The sequence below is a fragment of the Artemia franciscana genome, chromosome 16, assembly GCF_032884065.1.
Source record: "Artemia franciscana chromosome 16, ASM3288406v1, whole genome shotgun sequence".
In the NCBI taxonomy this organism is placed as follows: domain Eukaryota; kingdom Metazoa; phylum Arthropoda; class Branchiopoda; order Anostraca; family Artemiidae; genus Artemia; species Artemia franciscana.
This window is the reverse complement of record NC_088878.1, coordinates 33,070,585-33,083,576: the sequence shown is the minus strand read 5'-3', so window position 1 is coordinate 33,083,576 and position 12,992 is coordinate 33,070,585. Positions and strand designations below refer to the sequence as shown.

The following is a 12,992-nucleotide window of genomic DNA, read 5'->3' as shown; positions in this document are numbered from 1 at the left end:
GGAAGTGTACAAACGTTTTTCAGGGGGATTATTTTAGGTTTGGGGGTGGGGTTGAGGGGAGGGGGCTATGTGGGAGGATCTTTCTTTGGAGGAATATGTCATGGGGGAAGAGAAATTCAATGAAGGGGGCGCAGGATTTTCTAGCATTATTATAAAAAAAAACAATGAAAAAATAAATATGAAAAAGTTTTTTCAACTAAAATTAAGGAGCAGCATTAAAATTTAAAGCGAACAGAGATTATTACGCATATGAGGGTTTCATCTCCTCCTAAATACCTCGATCTTTCGCTAAAGTATTTTTAGTAACTTCAACTATTTATTTTACTGCCTTTCTGATTCAGGGGCCATTCTTTTAGTGGTGGGACAAAGTTTAAGTTTAGCGTAAAGAGTGAGGTATTAACGAGGGGACAATCCCCCTCATATACATAATAAAAATATAAGTATATAAAAGTTCGTTACGTATGTTAATTCTTAAGTTACGTATATTTTTTTCTAACAAGAACGTTCGTTAAAAATTAAAGGTTCTAGTTGCCCTTTCAAGTAATCCAAAAATCGGAGGGCAATTAGACCTCCTCCCCCATCCCTTTTTTCTCAAAATCGTCTGATCAAAACTAAGAGAAAGCCATTTAGCCAAAAAAAGAATTAATATGCAAATTTCATTTTAAAAATTTATGTGCGGAGAGCCAAAATCAAACTTGCATTAATTCAAAAACGTTCAGAAATTAAATAAAAAAACATGTTTTTTTAAACGAAAGTAAGGAGCCATATTAAAACTTAAAACGAGATGAAATTACTCCGTGTATGAAAGGGGCTGCTCCCTTCTCAACGCCCCGCCCTTCACGCTAAAGTTTTTTACTGTTTAATAAAGTAGAATTGAGAGAAAGAGTCAAACTTTAGCGTAAAGAGCGGGGCGTTGAGGAGGAAAAGCCCCTTTCATATACGGAGTAATTTTTGTTCGTTTTAAGTTTTAATGTCGCTCCTTCCTTTCATTTAAAAAAATTTGTTTTTTTTTGTTTATTATCTTCAGGGATGAAGGAGGTACAGGGGGTGTTAACCCTACTCCTGTTTGTGGTAGTTTCTGTTTATTTTAAATTTTAATCGATTATTTACTCTAATGTGTGTTCATTTATTTAATAGTATTGATTTATTACACTCGAATTATTATTTGAATTTATTTCCAATGGTCCCAGGTTTAATGTAGTTCTTTATTTTTCATTAAAAAACTTCTTTCTTGGCCATAGTAAAGTACTGTGGTTGTTATAATCGTAGTAACCGACCTTGTAACTGTTAACTGTTACTGTTTTTGTAACTGTTATTTTGTAACTGTTATTTTGTTATTTTGTAATTTTGTAACTGTTACTTGTCTTGGAAACTTTTAGTCGTAGCAATAATTGGGGCAGGAGAAGTAGTGGTTGCTGCTTTAGCGGCAGTAGCGTTGACAATTCAACATGCCTTGAAAGTTTCAACTTTATATCCTATTCTGTTACTGAGATCTTGAATCTATATGGTATTTTGACAACCTGGATACACTTTAACTCTTTTGACTTAGTTCAATGGTAGTAGCAGCAGTATTAGTTTTAATAGTTGTATGTCGTCGTTACAAGTAGAACTCATTGTTGCATTTGCAGTAGAAGTTGTTTTCCGAGTGAGGTCGTGTTCGAAGGCAGCCGCGTTCTCAAGTAGTTGTATTTGCAATCGCAAGTAGTCACTGTAGCAAATAATTGCAGACACGCAGTCGCAAGTAGTTGCAGTTGCAAGCATCCGGAGTCGCAATTAGTCACGGTCGTAAGCAGTCGCAGTCATAAGCAGTCGCAAGTAGATGCAATAGCAGTCGCAAGTAGTCGCTACCATATTTACAGGTAACTCTATTTGCTTGCTGTTGCAGAATTAGTCACAATCGCTAGTAGTTGCAGTCACAATCACAAGTAGCCACAGTTGGAAAGCGTAGTCGAAGTCACAGTCGCAATCAGTTGCACTTACTCACGCAAGTAGACGTAATCGTAAGGAATTACTATTACAAGAAGTCGTGATCATCATTGCCAGGCTTCGCAGTTGCCCCTGAATCACTTTCGACCTGTAAAAAGGATACTAGAACTTTCAATCAAATGTGTTCCTTCCGAAGTCTTTTCGAAGTTTAATACGAAGTGGCCTTGTGAATAGAAGAAGAAAAAAATAGTACAGTCAAACCTTATCGCTCTTTACTTAGGCAGCGCCTTTCGCTGCCTATGATCAAGGGAAGATTTAACTCCTGAATTCGGCTAATTGGGAAACACATATTTAGACCAAGGTTTCAGCTTAATATTCTAAGCCATTCCTGGGATACTGCTGATAGGCCTTTTGACAACCTGCGCGCACATGTTGTATCTGAATATAGTTCAACATCCCCTGAAAGTTTCACCTTACTATACTTAGCCTTAGTAGTAGTAATATGGACATAGTGCATTTTGTTTAGGTCAACATTCCGCTCAACATACTGTGAAAGTTTCCAGTTAATATCCTAAACCGTTCCTGTGATATTGCTGATACGCCCTTTTGACAACATGTATGAAAATAGTGTGTTTTGGTTTAGTTCAACAACCCCTCGTTTGTCCCTGAGTGTTTCACGTTAATACCCTTAGTCTTAGTAGTAGTAATAGTAGCAGTAGAAGTGGAAGTAGTAGCAGAAGTATGCACATAGTGCAGTAAGAATTGTATTTTATGGTTTTAGTGTCGTTCTTTCGTTTCGCTTACAAAAAATTCTTGTTTTTCTTTTCTTCGTCTCAAAATGAAGCGACTAGGGGGCTTTACTAAAAACCTAATAATAATTTTAGCACTTTGAACAGTCCTGGTTGCCAGTGAGATGAAATGTAACTGTCTGAGTGACTTGTCGTGACTCCTACTTCCCTGCATGAGTAATGGTACGTCACTGCTTGTAACCTTTATCAAGAGAGCATAGGGCCTAACACTAAAGTATTCATACATTTTTAATTTTTCTTTTTATACGCTTACGATTGTTTTTGCTGTAATGAAAATTCTTAAGCCGAACTGGCCATAACAACAGACAACAAAGAGAGATAAAACTCAACAAAAAAAAAAAACCTCAAACGAGAATGTGATCAGTAGAGAGAAAAGAGATGGAAGACTAAAATAACGTCTATATCTAAAGTAGGCATTCTCAGCTAGTTTAGATACAGGCGAAATATCCGCGTTATTCTAGTCTTTCATCTCTTTTCTCTCTACTGGCCGCAGTCTCGTTTGAGGTTTTTTTTTTTGTTAAGTTTTATGTCTCTTTGTTGTTTTTTGCTGTAATGTAACGTCGCTGTCTGGAATTTCAGTAAGGAATTGTGTAATTGAAGACGGAATATTCCTTCGTTTTGAAGGAATATTCGCTTTGACAGCACGTCTCCTGTTTTGACGTCTCCTGTTATTTATCTGCTTTTTTTTTAATCTTAGCTTTCACTACTGGGCACCCTGAGCAGCTAATATACCCCACTGATTCGAATGGAAACCTTTGTGGAAGAACACAAGGATATGAAAACAAAACTAAGTTGTTCTTCTTTGATTTATCGAGATGTGCATCGCCTACCGTTGTTCTGACCGGATGTCCTACCCCTCAGGTAAGAACCTCAGATCAGGTTAGGTGTTGGAATTATGAAAATTGTCCTACCCAGAATTTTTATTTGCGATTTTGGAGGTGGGAAAGGTTGACTAAAAGTCTAGGAAATTATTTGTCCGGGTTTATCGTAAATTTTTGATATGTGAAATCGACTACGTTAAAATTATAACTCTATACCTATACCTATAAATACTCTATACTCTATAAGTTTTTAGTATTCATTGTGTATTCTAATTTGAAAATAGCTACATAGTGTTATAACCTCAAAAGACATTAAGAAGAAACTTCAAACACTACATATCACTACAGGTGACTTGGTCATAGAAGCGGTTACCTTTCCACCATTGTGAATCAATAGTTATGAATCATCTATGATTCACTATGAGGCACGCTATGTGAATTGTCTAGTTGGAGATGGTGATTTAATACGTATCCTTTTTCTTTGATCCAGAATAGCCTCTTAAGCTAAATTTCAGCAGAAGCAGTAAATCTTTATAAATGTAATTGACAACGATACATCCATGATTTTTTCTGGGGGGGGGATAAAAAAAAACTAAAAATATAAAATATTGTTTAACGCATTTTGTTAGGGTTTCATGAGTCGAAAAAATTACAGAAGGGAAAGGGAGGTCCAACCATGTAAGCCCATCCTCCTGGATACGGCCTTGGTAATGGATCAAGCAACGTTGTTCTCTGATTTCCGGCTCACATATGGGATTTAGTTTGGAACGTATCTATTCCAGGATATTTAACGTATCCCTAACGAAGGTTTTATACCGGATTTCACCGGTTACCGGATTTTTACCGGATATACCGGAAAAGCTAGATCGTCAACTAATCTCTATCTAATCATAAAATCAACACTAAGGTTGTTTATTATTACAAGGAATAAAATTGGGCTTATCAAGGTTCCATGGGGAATACCTTTGTAACTTTGGACCAAGGTTGCCACCCCTAGTGATTTGCCACTATTTCTAGTGATTTTTTATGTTGTCTAGTGATTTTCTTCTAGTTAGTGATTTATAGTGATTTCTGTTCTAAAACTAGTGTTTTTTTTTCCTAAATCTAATAATTTTCCACGATATAGTGCGTAAATTCATGATTCAATTGAGTAAATCATATAAGAAGCTAATTAATAACAAAAACGCAAAGTAGTGATTCATTTCAGTTCCTAATATCTTCCAGATTAGTATTTATGCAAATATACCGCCTTTGAAACGTCCGATTTCCCGCCTTATTCCCATATCAGATATAGACCCCAGAGCGTTATCACCAAGATAATATGCGAAACTAGGTAATCGCGAAATTGCAAAAATGTTCTATACTTTCTGTTTCACAACATTTGCTCAGATCGAATTTATGTCTTCATATTTATGTTTTTTTTTCTCTATAATCTATGAGTTTTAAATTAGATTTTTTTTCCTGTTAAAACCTTTGAAAGTGGAGTGAATGGCGGATATGAATACACCCTCTAACCTCTACATCTGCAAATACAGCAGAAATGGAGTCATTGTAAAATAAGAAGCTAGGTATACATTAAATCTAATTTTCTAAATGAAAAAAGAAATCATTGAAAAGGATAATAGGACTTTACTTTTTATAATTGAATTTGTCATATAACTAGATTAATTAAATCGATTGTAGATTGATAATTGAAGTCGGTTGGGAGTAAGGGATATCTACTCTGGGAATTGTCTAATGGTTTTGATCTTTACTTCTAATATATAATCGAAACTCCAATAATTCTCCTGATTCTCTTATATCTAACTAGCTGTTGGGGTGGCGCTTCGCGCCACCCCAACACCTAGTTGGTGGGGGCGCTTCGCAACCCCCCCAAGCCCCCCCGCGCGCGTAAGTCGCTACGCGCCATATTAGTTACGCGCCATTGTAGTTGTGTTCCTATGTCCCACCTGTGAATATATATATATATATATATATATATATATATATATATATATATATATATATATATATATATATATATATATATATATATATATATATATATATATATATATATATATATATATATATATATATATATATATGTTTTTAACTACGTAAAACTTGCGAATATACAACATTCTTTGCTGTCCCATTGTCTGTGCATATAAATAGAATGTCAGGTTTAACGACTCTTGAACATGCAACATATAATGGTCCATGGGAAAACAATCCGTATTTGTGTCCCGGTCTGTATATACATTCGTTTTTGAATTGGTCTTTTTTTAGGTTTTAGTTTTTTACCTTTTTTTAGTATTTTTTTCTTTTTTTTAGTTTTGTTTTTCTCCTTTATTTTTTATTTTTTTCCTTTATCATTTTTTTTTAGCTTTTTAGCTTTTTTAGTTTTTTGTTAGTTTTTAGTTTTTTTTTTCTTTTTTTTGTAGTTTTTACCTTTTTTATTAGTTTTTAATTTTTTTTTTACTTATGTCCTGGTCGTCATTTATACTCCCTGTGTCCCGGTCGTCATTTGTGTCCCGGTGCTTTGTTGATGGTGATTGCTAATCGAACATTCCTTGTGTCTCGGTCGTCATTTATATTCCCTATGTGCCGGTGTCCCGGTCGTCATTTGTGTCCCGATGTCCCGGTCTGTAATTTCGTCAGTCGAAAACATGACGTCAGTCGACACAGAAACATCATGTCACCTGACAGATCCACAGACAGACAACTTATTTTTATATCTATACTAGCTGTTGGGGTGGCGCTTCGCGCCACCCCAACACCTAGTTGGTGGGGCGCTTCGCGCCCCCAAGCCCCCCCGCGCGCGTAAGTCGTTACGCGCCATATTAGTTACGCGCCATTGTAGTTGTGTCCCTGTGTCCCACCTGTGAATATAGATAGATTTATATATGTGTTTCAAACTACGTAAAAATTGCGAATATACAACATTCTTGGCTTTCCCATTGTCTGTCCATATACAAAGCCGTATGTACTAATAATGACGTCATATGCAAACGCTCTTTTTACAAACAAACAAACATGCATACACACAACTCGTTTTTATATAGATAGCTAGATAGATAGATACAATACAAATTAACTACGTAAAACTTGTGAATATACAACAGTCTTCGCTGTCCCATTGTCTGTGCGTATAAATAGATTGTCAGGTTTACCGACCCTCAAAGATGCAACATACAATTGTACATTGGTAAAGCAATCTGTATTAAGATCTATACCGCATTTTTCTAGTGATTGCCCTTGAGCTTTGTTGATGGTGGTTGCAAATGCTAATCGAATTGGGAATTGCAATCTTTTAAATTGAAAAAGCAGATCCGTTGGAATCATGGGAATGCGAGGAATAAGAACAGCCTCACCCTCATAAGGCCCTGTCAAGATTGTGGCCTCTATTAGGTTTTCCATTGTTTTTTTTTTTACGGCGAGTCGCGTGCCATTGCAAAGCTTTGGTGGGTTGATATTTCTTAAAAGTATTGTTGGTACGCCTATTTTTAGTTGTAGCACGTGTGGTGGAAACCCTGAAGGATCTATGGAATTTAAAAATTCAGATGGATAATTAACCGCTTCATTTGGTTCCAAAATACAAATTAACTGCGTAAAACTTGCGAATATACAACATTCTTCGCTGTCCAATTGTCTCTGCATATAAATAGATTGTCAGGTTTACCGACCCTCGAACATGCAACGTACAATTGTCCATGGGAAAAACAATCAGTATTAAGATCTATACCACATTTTTCTAATGATTGACTTTGAGCTTTGTTAATGGTGATTGCAAATGCTAATCGAATTGGGAATTGCAATCTTTTAAATTGAAAAGGCAGATCCGTTGGAATCATGGGAATGCGAGGAATAAGAACAGCCTCACCCTCAAAAGGCCCTGTCAAGATTGTGGCCTCTATTAGGTTTTCCATTGTTTTTTTACGGCAAGTCGAGTGCCATTGCAAAGCTTTGGTGGGTTTATATTTCTTAAAAGTATTATTGGTACGCCTATTTTTAGTTGTAGCACGTGTGGTGGAAACCCTGAAAGATCTATGGAATTTAAAAATTCAGATGGATAATTAACCGCTTCATTTGGTTCCAAAACTGTGTCGACTGACTTGTAAAGGACTGCCTGGTCTCGAATCTTGGTCAAAACAATATTGTTGATTTCGTGGACGTCTATATTTTTGGGTGCGAGAATCGCTCTTTCACTTAGCCATTTATTATTTTTATAATTTTTTAGAATATTCGGAAATACTTTTTCAATCAATTCATTTTTGGACGTCACTAAATTACAGAAATCAGCAGGTAGTTGTATACGTCCTGAAATTGAGTCTACTGGGAGCTTTCCGTTTCCCATTGCCAGCAATTGATCTGAAAATGTTTGACCAGAGTCATCGTTTTGCAATCGGACACGCATATTTGTAGTTAATTTTAATGTTTTTACGTGTGCCCATAAATTAGAATTTTTCAGGCAAGCATTCATTTCCTCTGCAGGAGTTGATCTAGGTATTATAGGTAATGTTTGCCTGAAATCTCCCGCAAGCAATATTAATGGCTGCCAAAGGGTTTTGATTTCCCTCGCAAATCTTTCAAGCATTGATCCAGAGCCTCGAGCGATTTTTTGTGTGCCATTGTGCACTCATCCCAAATAATAAGTTTGCATTGCTGCAATACTTTACCCATCCCAGATGATTTGGAAATATTGCGCGTGGGAGTTTCTGTAGAATGCAAGTTCAGAGGCAATTTCAAAGCGGAATGAGCAGTTCTTCCACCAGGCAGCAATGTTGCGGCTATTCCGGACGACGCAATTGCCAACGCTATATCATTTTTTGATCGAATTGATGCCAGAATCAGTTTTATTACAAACGTTTTACCAGTACCTCTTGGCGCATCCAAAAAGAAAATTTCTCTAACGTTGTTATCGACACAATGCATTATTTTTGGCTTATATTTTTCCCATAACTCTGTAGGAGCTGATGGAGAGCAATTTGTTAAAATGATGCCAAACAATGCACGAATTTGACTTGGGGTTGACGTTTCGCACGCGTCATTGATGCAGTTATCCCAGTGTTGGTCATTCTCCAATAAATTCAGAGCTTGGCATGCACTACGGTAAGTGTCAAATATAGTACCATTTACAGTCCTCAAATACTCAAAGGATGTCGGACCGGGTACATTCACCAAAAGCAGGCGTAGAAAGAAGCATTCATGTTGATTGAAGTGAACGGTGTAGAATCTTCCTATCGTGGTATCTTTGAAGATGGTAGGTTGGCCGTCGACTGACTTACCCTGTTTTCGACGTTCAAATACTTTATTTTTTAGTATTCCACGTGTAATACGAAGGCACTTCAGTATACAGCAGTTTCTTTGCAAAAGAATCATTTTTGCAAAGCGAAAAAAAAGCTGTTAATGTTGTATCCGGTGGATTCAGGACTCTTTGTCGCACGTTGGTTTCCGTGAAATAAACACGTTGACCATTCTGTAAATGTACCGCTAAGTGAACAACAGCTGGACTACGTTCATGTATCGGAAATGAAAGAATTCGCCAAACAGCTTCATTACTGCTTATGTATCTTCCAGCCTGATATTGTACGATTACATCGAAATCTTTGATTTCGGGCTGCAAGCCAAAAACTGCCATGTCACTGCCTTTGTTGACGTATTTACATATGTATTTGATTGCCTTTACGGAGTTACAGTATTCAACGTTTATGTGTGCATTAAATGTTTTCGATAATAATGGGGAATATGGAAGAACCCACTGGTTATCTACTTCGATGGTGGTACCGTTACGCTTCTTTATTATTGCTGTTTTACCGCCATCTTCAGTAGATCTTCTTCTATATTGTGGGTAACCATCATTGCCAGTAATTGTGTTTGATACTAAAAGTCGAGGATATTGCTTTGTGCACCTTCCTTTGGCCATGCCTGGTGAATTTTCGTTCAGTGCACCGCAAGGTCCATGTATCATATTTTTTACAATAATATCATGTAACCCCTTATCGACATTTTTATCAGGTATTTCAGCGGAAATCACATCATCAATTTCGTTCGAAGTAATTTTTTTATGTAGCCAGATTAGTATATGTGCGTGTGGCAAACCTCGTTTTTGCCATTCCACTGAGTACATCCAGCATCGCACTGACCCAAACACTTCAAGTTTTACAATGTAGTTTATCAGTGATTTCAACTTTAGCCGGAAGACACGGGCCGTAATGTCATGCCTATGAACCGCCGATTGTCCTTGAAGTAAAAGCTGCAGTATCTCGTCCCAAGATTGATTACATGTAAATGTAATAAATAAATCTGGACGACCATAGAGACGAACATACGCAATAGCATCTTGAGCATATTCATGCATATGACGGGGACTGCCAGCATATGACGAAGGTAAAATTGTTAATCTTCCAACGTTTGTTGTATTACCGTCATTTATAACTGCATCTCGCAAATGAATGTATTGTTCAGAGCGGAGCTTGGTCTGATTCAGGCGGATATATAGCAAACGTTCTGATTCAATTTTAGCATACATATCAACGACGAATTGGTGAAACAATTCACGGCATTTTAAAATATAATTTTCTTCATCCTGCCGAATCATTAGTCTATAGGAATAATAATGCATTGCACTGCATTTCTTATTCATTTCTTTGTTAGTGGCTGGATTCATCAATTTAATATTAAAGTGATAGCCGTCGGCTCCATCCCAAAAAATGATAGGATATTGTAGGGCATCGTAGCATCGATGAGTTTCAGCAATTCTTAACAACTGAGCGTTTCGCTTATGAAGAATAATATCTCGAGGTAAAAACTGATCACCGACCATAACGATTGCCACTTCGTCGATAGTTGGAGCATTGTATCTACGCACATGTTGGCCAGGAGGCGTTTTGTCAGCGGAAATAACAATTTTATGCGTATCAGTAGGCATCAAATCGATGGCTGTTTTGAACAGACGCACTAAATTATTATTTTCGTGGAAAAGATGTTGCAATTGGGAAACGATTGTCCTTTCAACGTTGGGAGAAATTTCGCAACGTGCATTCAATTCAGAATTTCTATCACTGATGAAGTACAATTGTAAAAATTTATGATTCTCGCCTGAGAATGGTAGAAGGGACCCTGCTCTATGATAAATTTGCCCTTTTACTTTGAAAGTAAACATAAATTGATCTGGATTTTCGATTTGGGCTCTAAACGACGTCATTTGGAAACATGAGTTGTATTTTCTTATTCTTGACAAAAAACGCTTAGATTCTGACGTAGTTCCAGTAAGGAAAGTCTTCAATGGCTCTGGTGGTGCAGCCAATAGAGGAAGTTTAACTTTTCCTGAGGCGCAACACATTCCCATTGTTTCACCATTGAATTTCAAGGCCTTGCAATAGGGACAAATTTTAGACATTGTCCCGATTTGAACACATCTACTCAAGCTATAATCATCGACTGGGTTGTACCTGAATGCCAGGCGATAACTTTCAGGTTGCTCTGATTCCTCGGCACGCTTTCTTTTCTTACTTTCTCTATCAGCAGCAAGCCTGATTTCTTGCTGTTCTTGTGATTCCTCGGCACGCTTTCTTTTCTTACTTTCTCTATCAGCAGCAAGCCTGATTTCTTGCTGTTCTTGTAATTCCTCGGCACGCCTTCTTTTTTCACTTTCTCTTTTAGCAGCAAGTCTGCTTCCGCGTTGCTCTGGTAGTTCCTCGGCACGCTTTCTGTTCTTTCTTTCTCTATCAGCCTCAAGCCTGTTTCCTTGCTGTTCTTTTTATTCCTCGGCACGCTTTCTGTTCTTTCTTTCTCTATCAGCCTCAAGCCTGTTTCCTTGCTGTTCTTTTGATTCCTCGGCACGCCTTCTTTTTTCACTTTCTCTTTTAGCAGCAAGTCTGCCTTCGCGTTGCTCTGGTAGTTCCTCGGCACGCTTTCTTTTCTGACTTTCTCTATCAGCAGCAACTTTTTGGCATAGACTCTTTGAGCATCTTCATCGGCTTTTGCCATGGTAAGTTCATTAGTCATTGTAAACATAAACATTAATAGATTTCTACGTGAACATATGTCTTAAATATCTTGAATGACATCACCGTCAAAGCAAAAATGACGACAACTTATTTCATGACGTCAGTCAACACAGAAACATGACGTCACCTGATCCACAGACAGACACACAGACAGACAACTTATTTTTATATATCTTCTATATCTATAAAAATAAGTTGTCTGTCTGTGGATCAGGTGACGTCATGTTTCTGTGTCGGCTGACGTCATGAAATTAGTTGTAGTCATTTTTGCTTTGACGGTGACGTCATTCAAGATATTTAAGACATATGTTCACGTAGAAATCTATTAATGTTTAAGTTTACAATGGCTGATGAACTTACCATGGCAAAAGCCGATGAAGATGCTCAAAGAGTCTATGCCAAAAAACTTGCTGCTGATAGAGAAAGTCAGAAAAGAAAGCGTGCCGAGGAACTACCAGAGCAACGCGAAAGCAGACTTGCTGCTAAAAGAGAAAGTGAAAAAAGAAGGCGTGCCGAGGAATCAAAAGAACAGCAAGGAAACAGGCTTGAGGCTGATAGAGAAAGAAAGAACAGAAAGCGTGCCGAGGAATCAAAAGAACAGCAAGGAAACAGGCTTGAGGCTGATAGAGAAAGAAAGAACAGAAAGCGTGCCGAGGAACTACCAGAGCAACGCGGAAGCAGACTTGCTGCTAAAAGAGAAAGTGAAAAAAGAAGGCGTGCCGAGGAATTACAAGAACAGCAAGAAATCAGGCTTGCTGCTGATAGAGAAAGTAAGAAAAGAAAGCGTGCCGAGGAATCACAAGAACAGCAAGAAATCAGGCTTGCTGCTGATAGAGAAAGTAAGAAAAGAAAAAGTGCCGAGGAATCAAAGCAACCTGAAAGTTATCGCCTGGCATTCAGGTACAACCCAGTCGATGATTATAGCTTGAGTAGATGTGTTCAAATCGGGACAATGTCTAAAATTTGTCCCTATTGCAAGGCCTTGAAATTCAATGGTGAAACAATGGGAATGTGTTGCGCCTCAGGAAAAGTTAAACTTCCTCTATTGGCTGCACCACCAGAGCCATTGAAGACTTTCCTTACTGGAACTACGTCAGAATCTAAGCGTTTTTTGTCAAAAATCAGAAAATACAACTCATGTTGCCAAATGACGTCGTTTGGAGCCCAAATCTAAAATCCAGATCAATTTATGTCTACTTTCAAAGTAAAAGGGCAAATTTATCATAGAGCAGGGTCCCTTCTACCATTCTCAGGCGAGAATCATAAATTTTTACAATTGTACTTCATCAGTGATAGAAATTCTGAATTGAATGCACGTTGGGAAATTTCTCCCAACGTTGAAAGGACAATCGTTTCCCAATTGCAACATCTTTTCCACGAAAATAATAATTTAGTGCGTCTGTTCAAAACAGCCATCGATTTGATGCCTACTGATACGCATA

General features: G+C 37.5%; 1 protein-coding gene across 1 annotated transcript in view; it reads left to right on the top strand.

The window, feature by feature from the left end:
- LOC136037358 (choline transporter-like protein 2) overlaps positions 1 to 12,992 on the top strand; it is a 114,108-nt gene that overhangs the window by 24,271 nt on the left and 76,845 nt on the right. Inside the window, exon 3 of the mRNA XM_065720063.1 lies at positions 3,433 to 3,596. Coding sequence (XP_065576135.1) covers positions 3,433 to 3,596 — 164 coding nt within the window. The remainder of the gene's footprint in view (positions 1 to 3,432; positions 3,597 to 12,992) is intronic.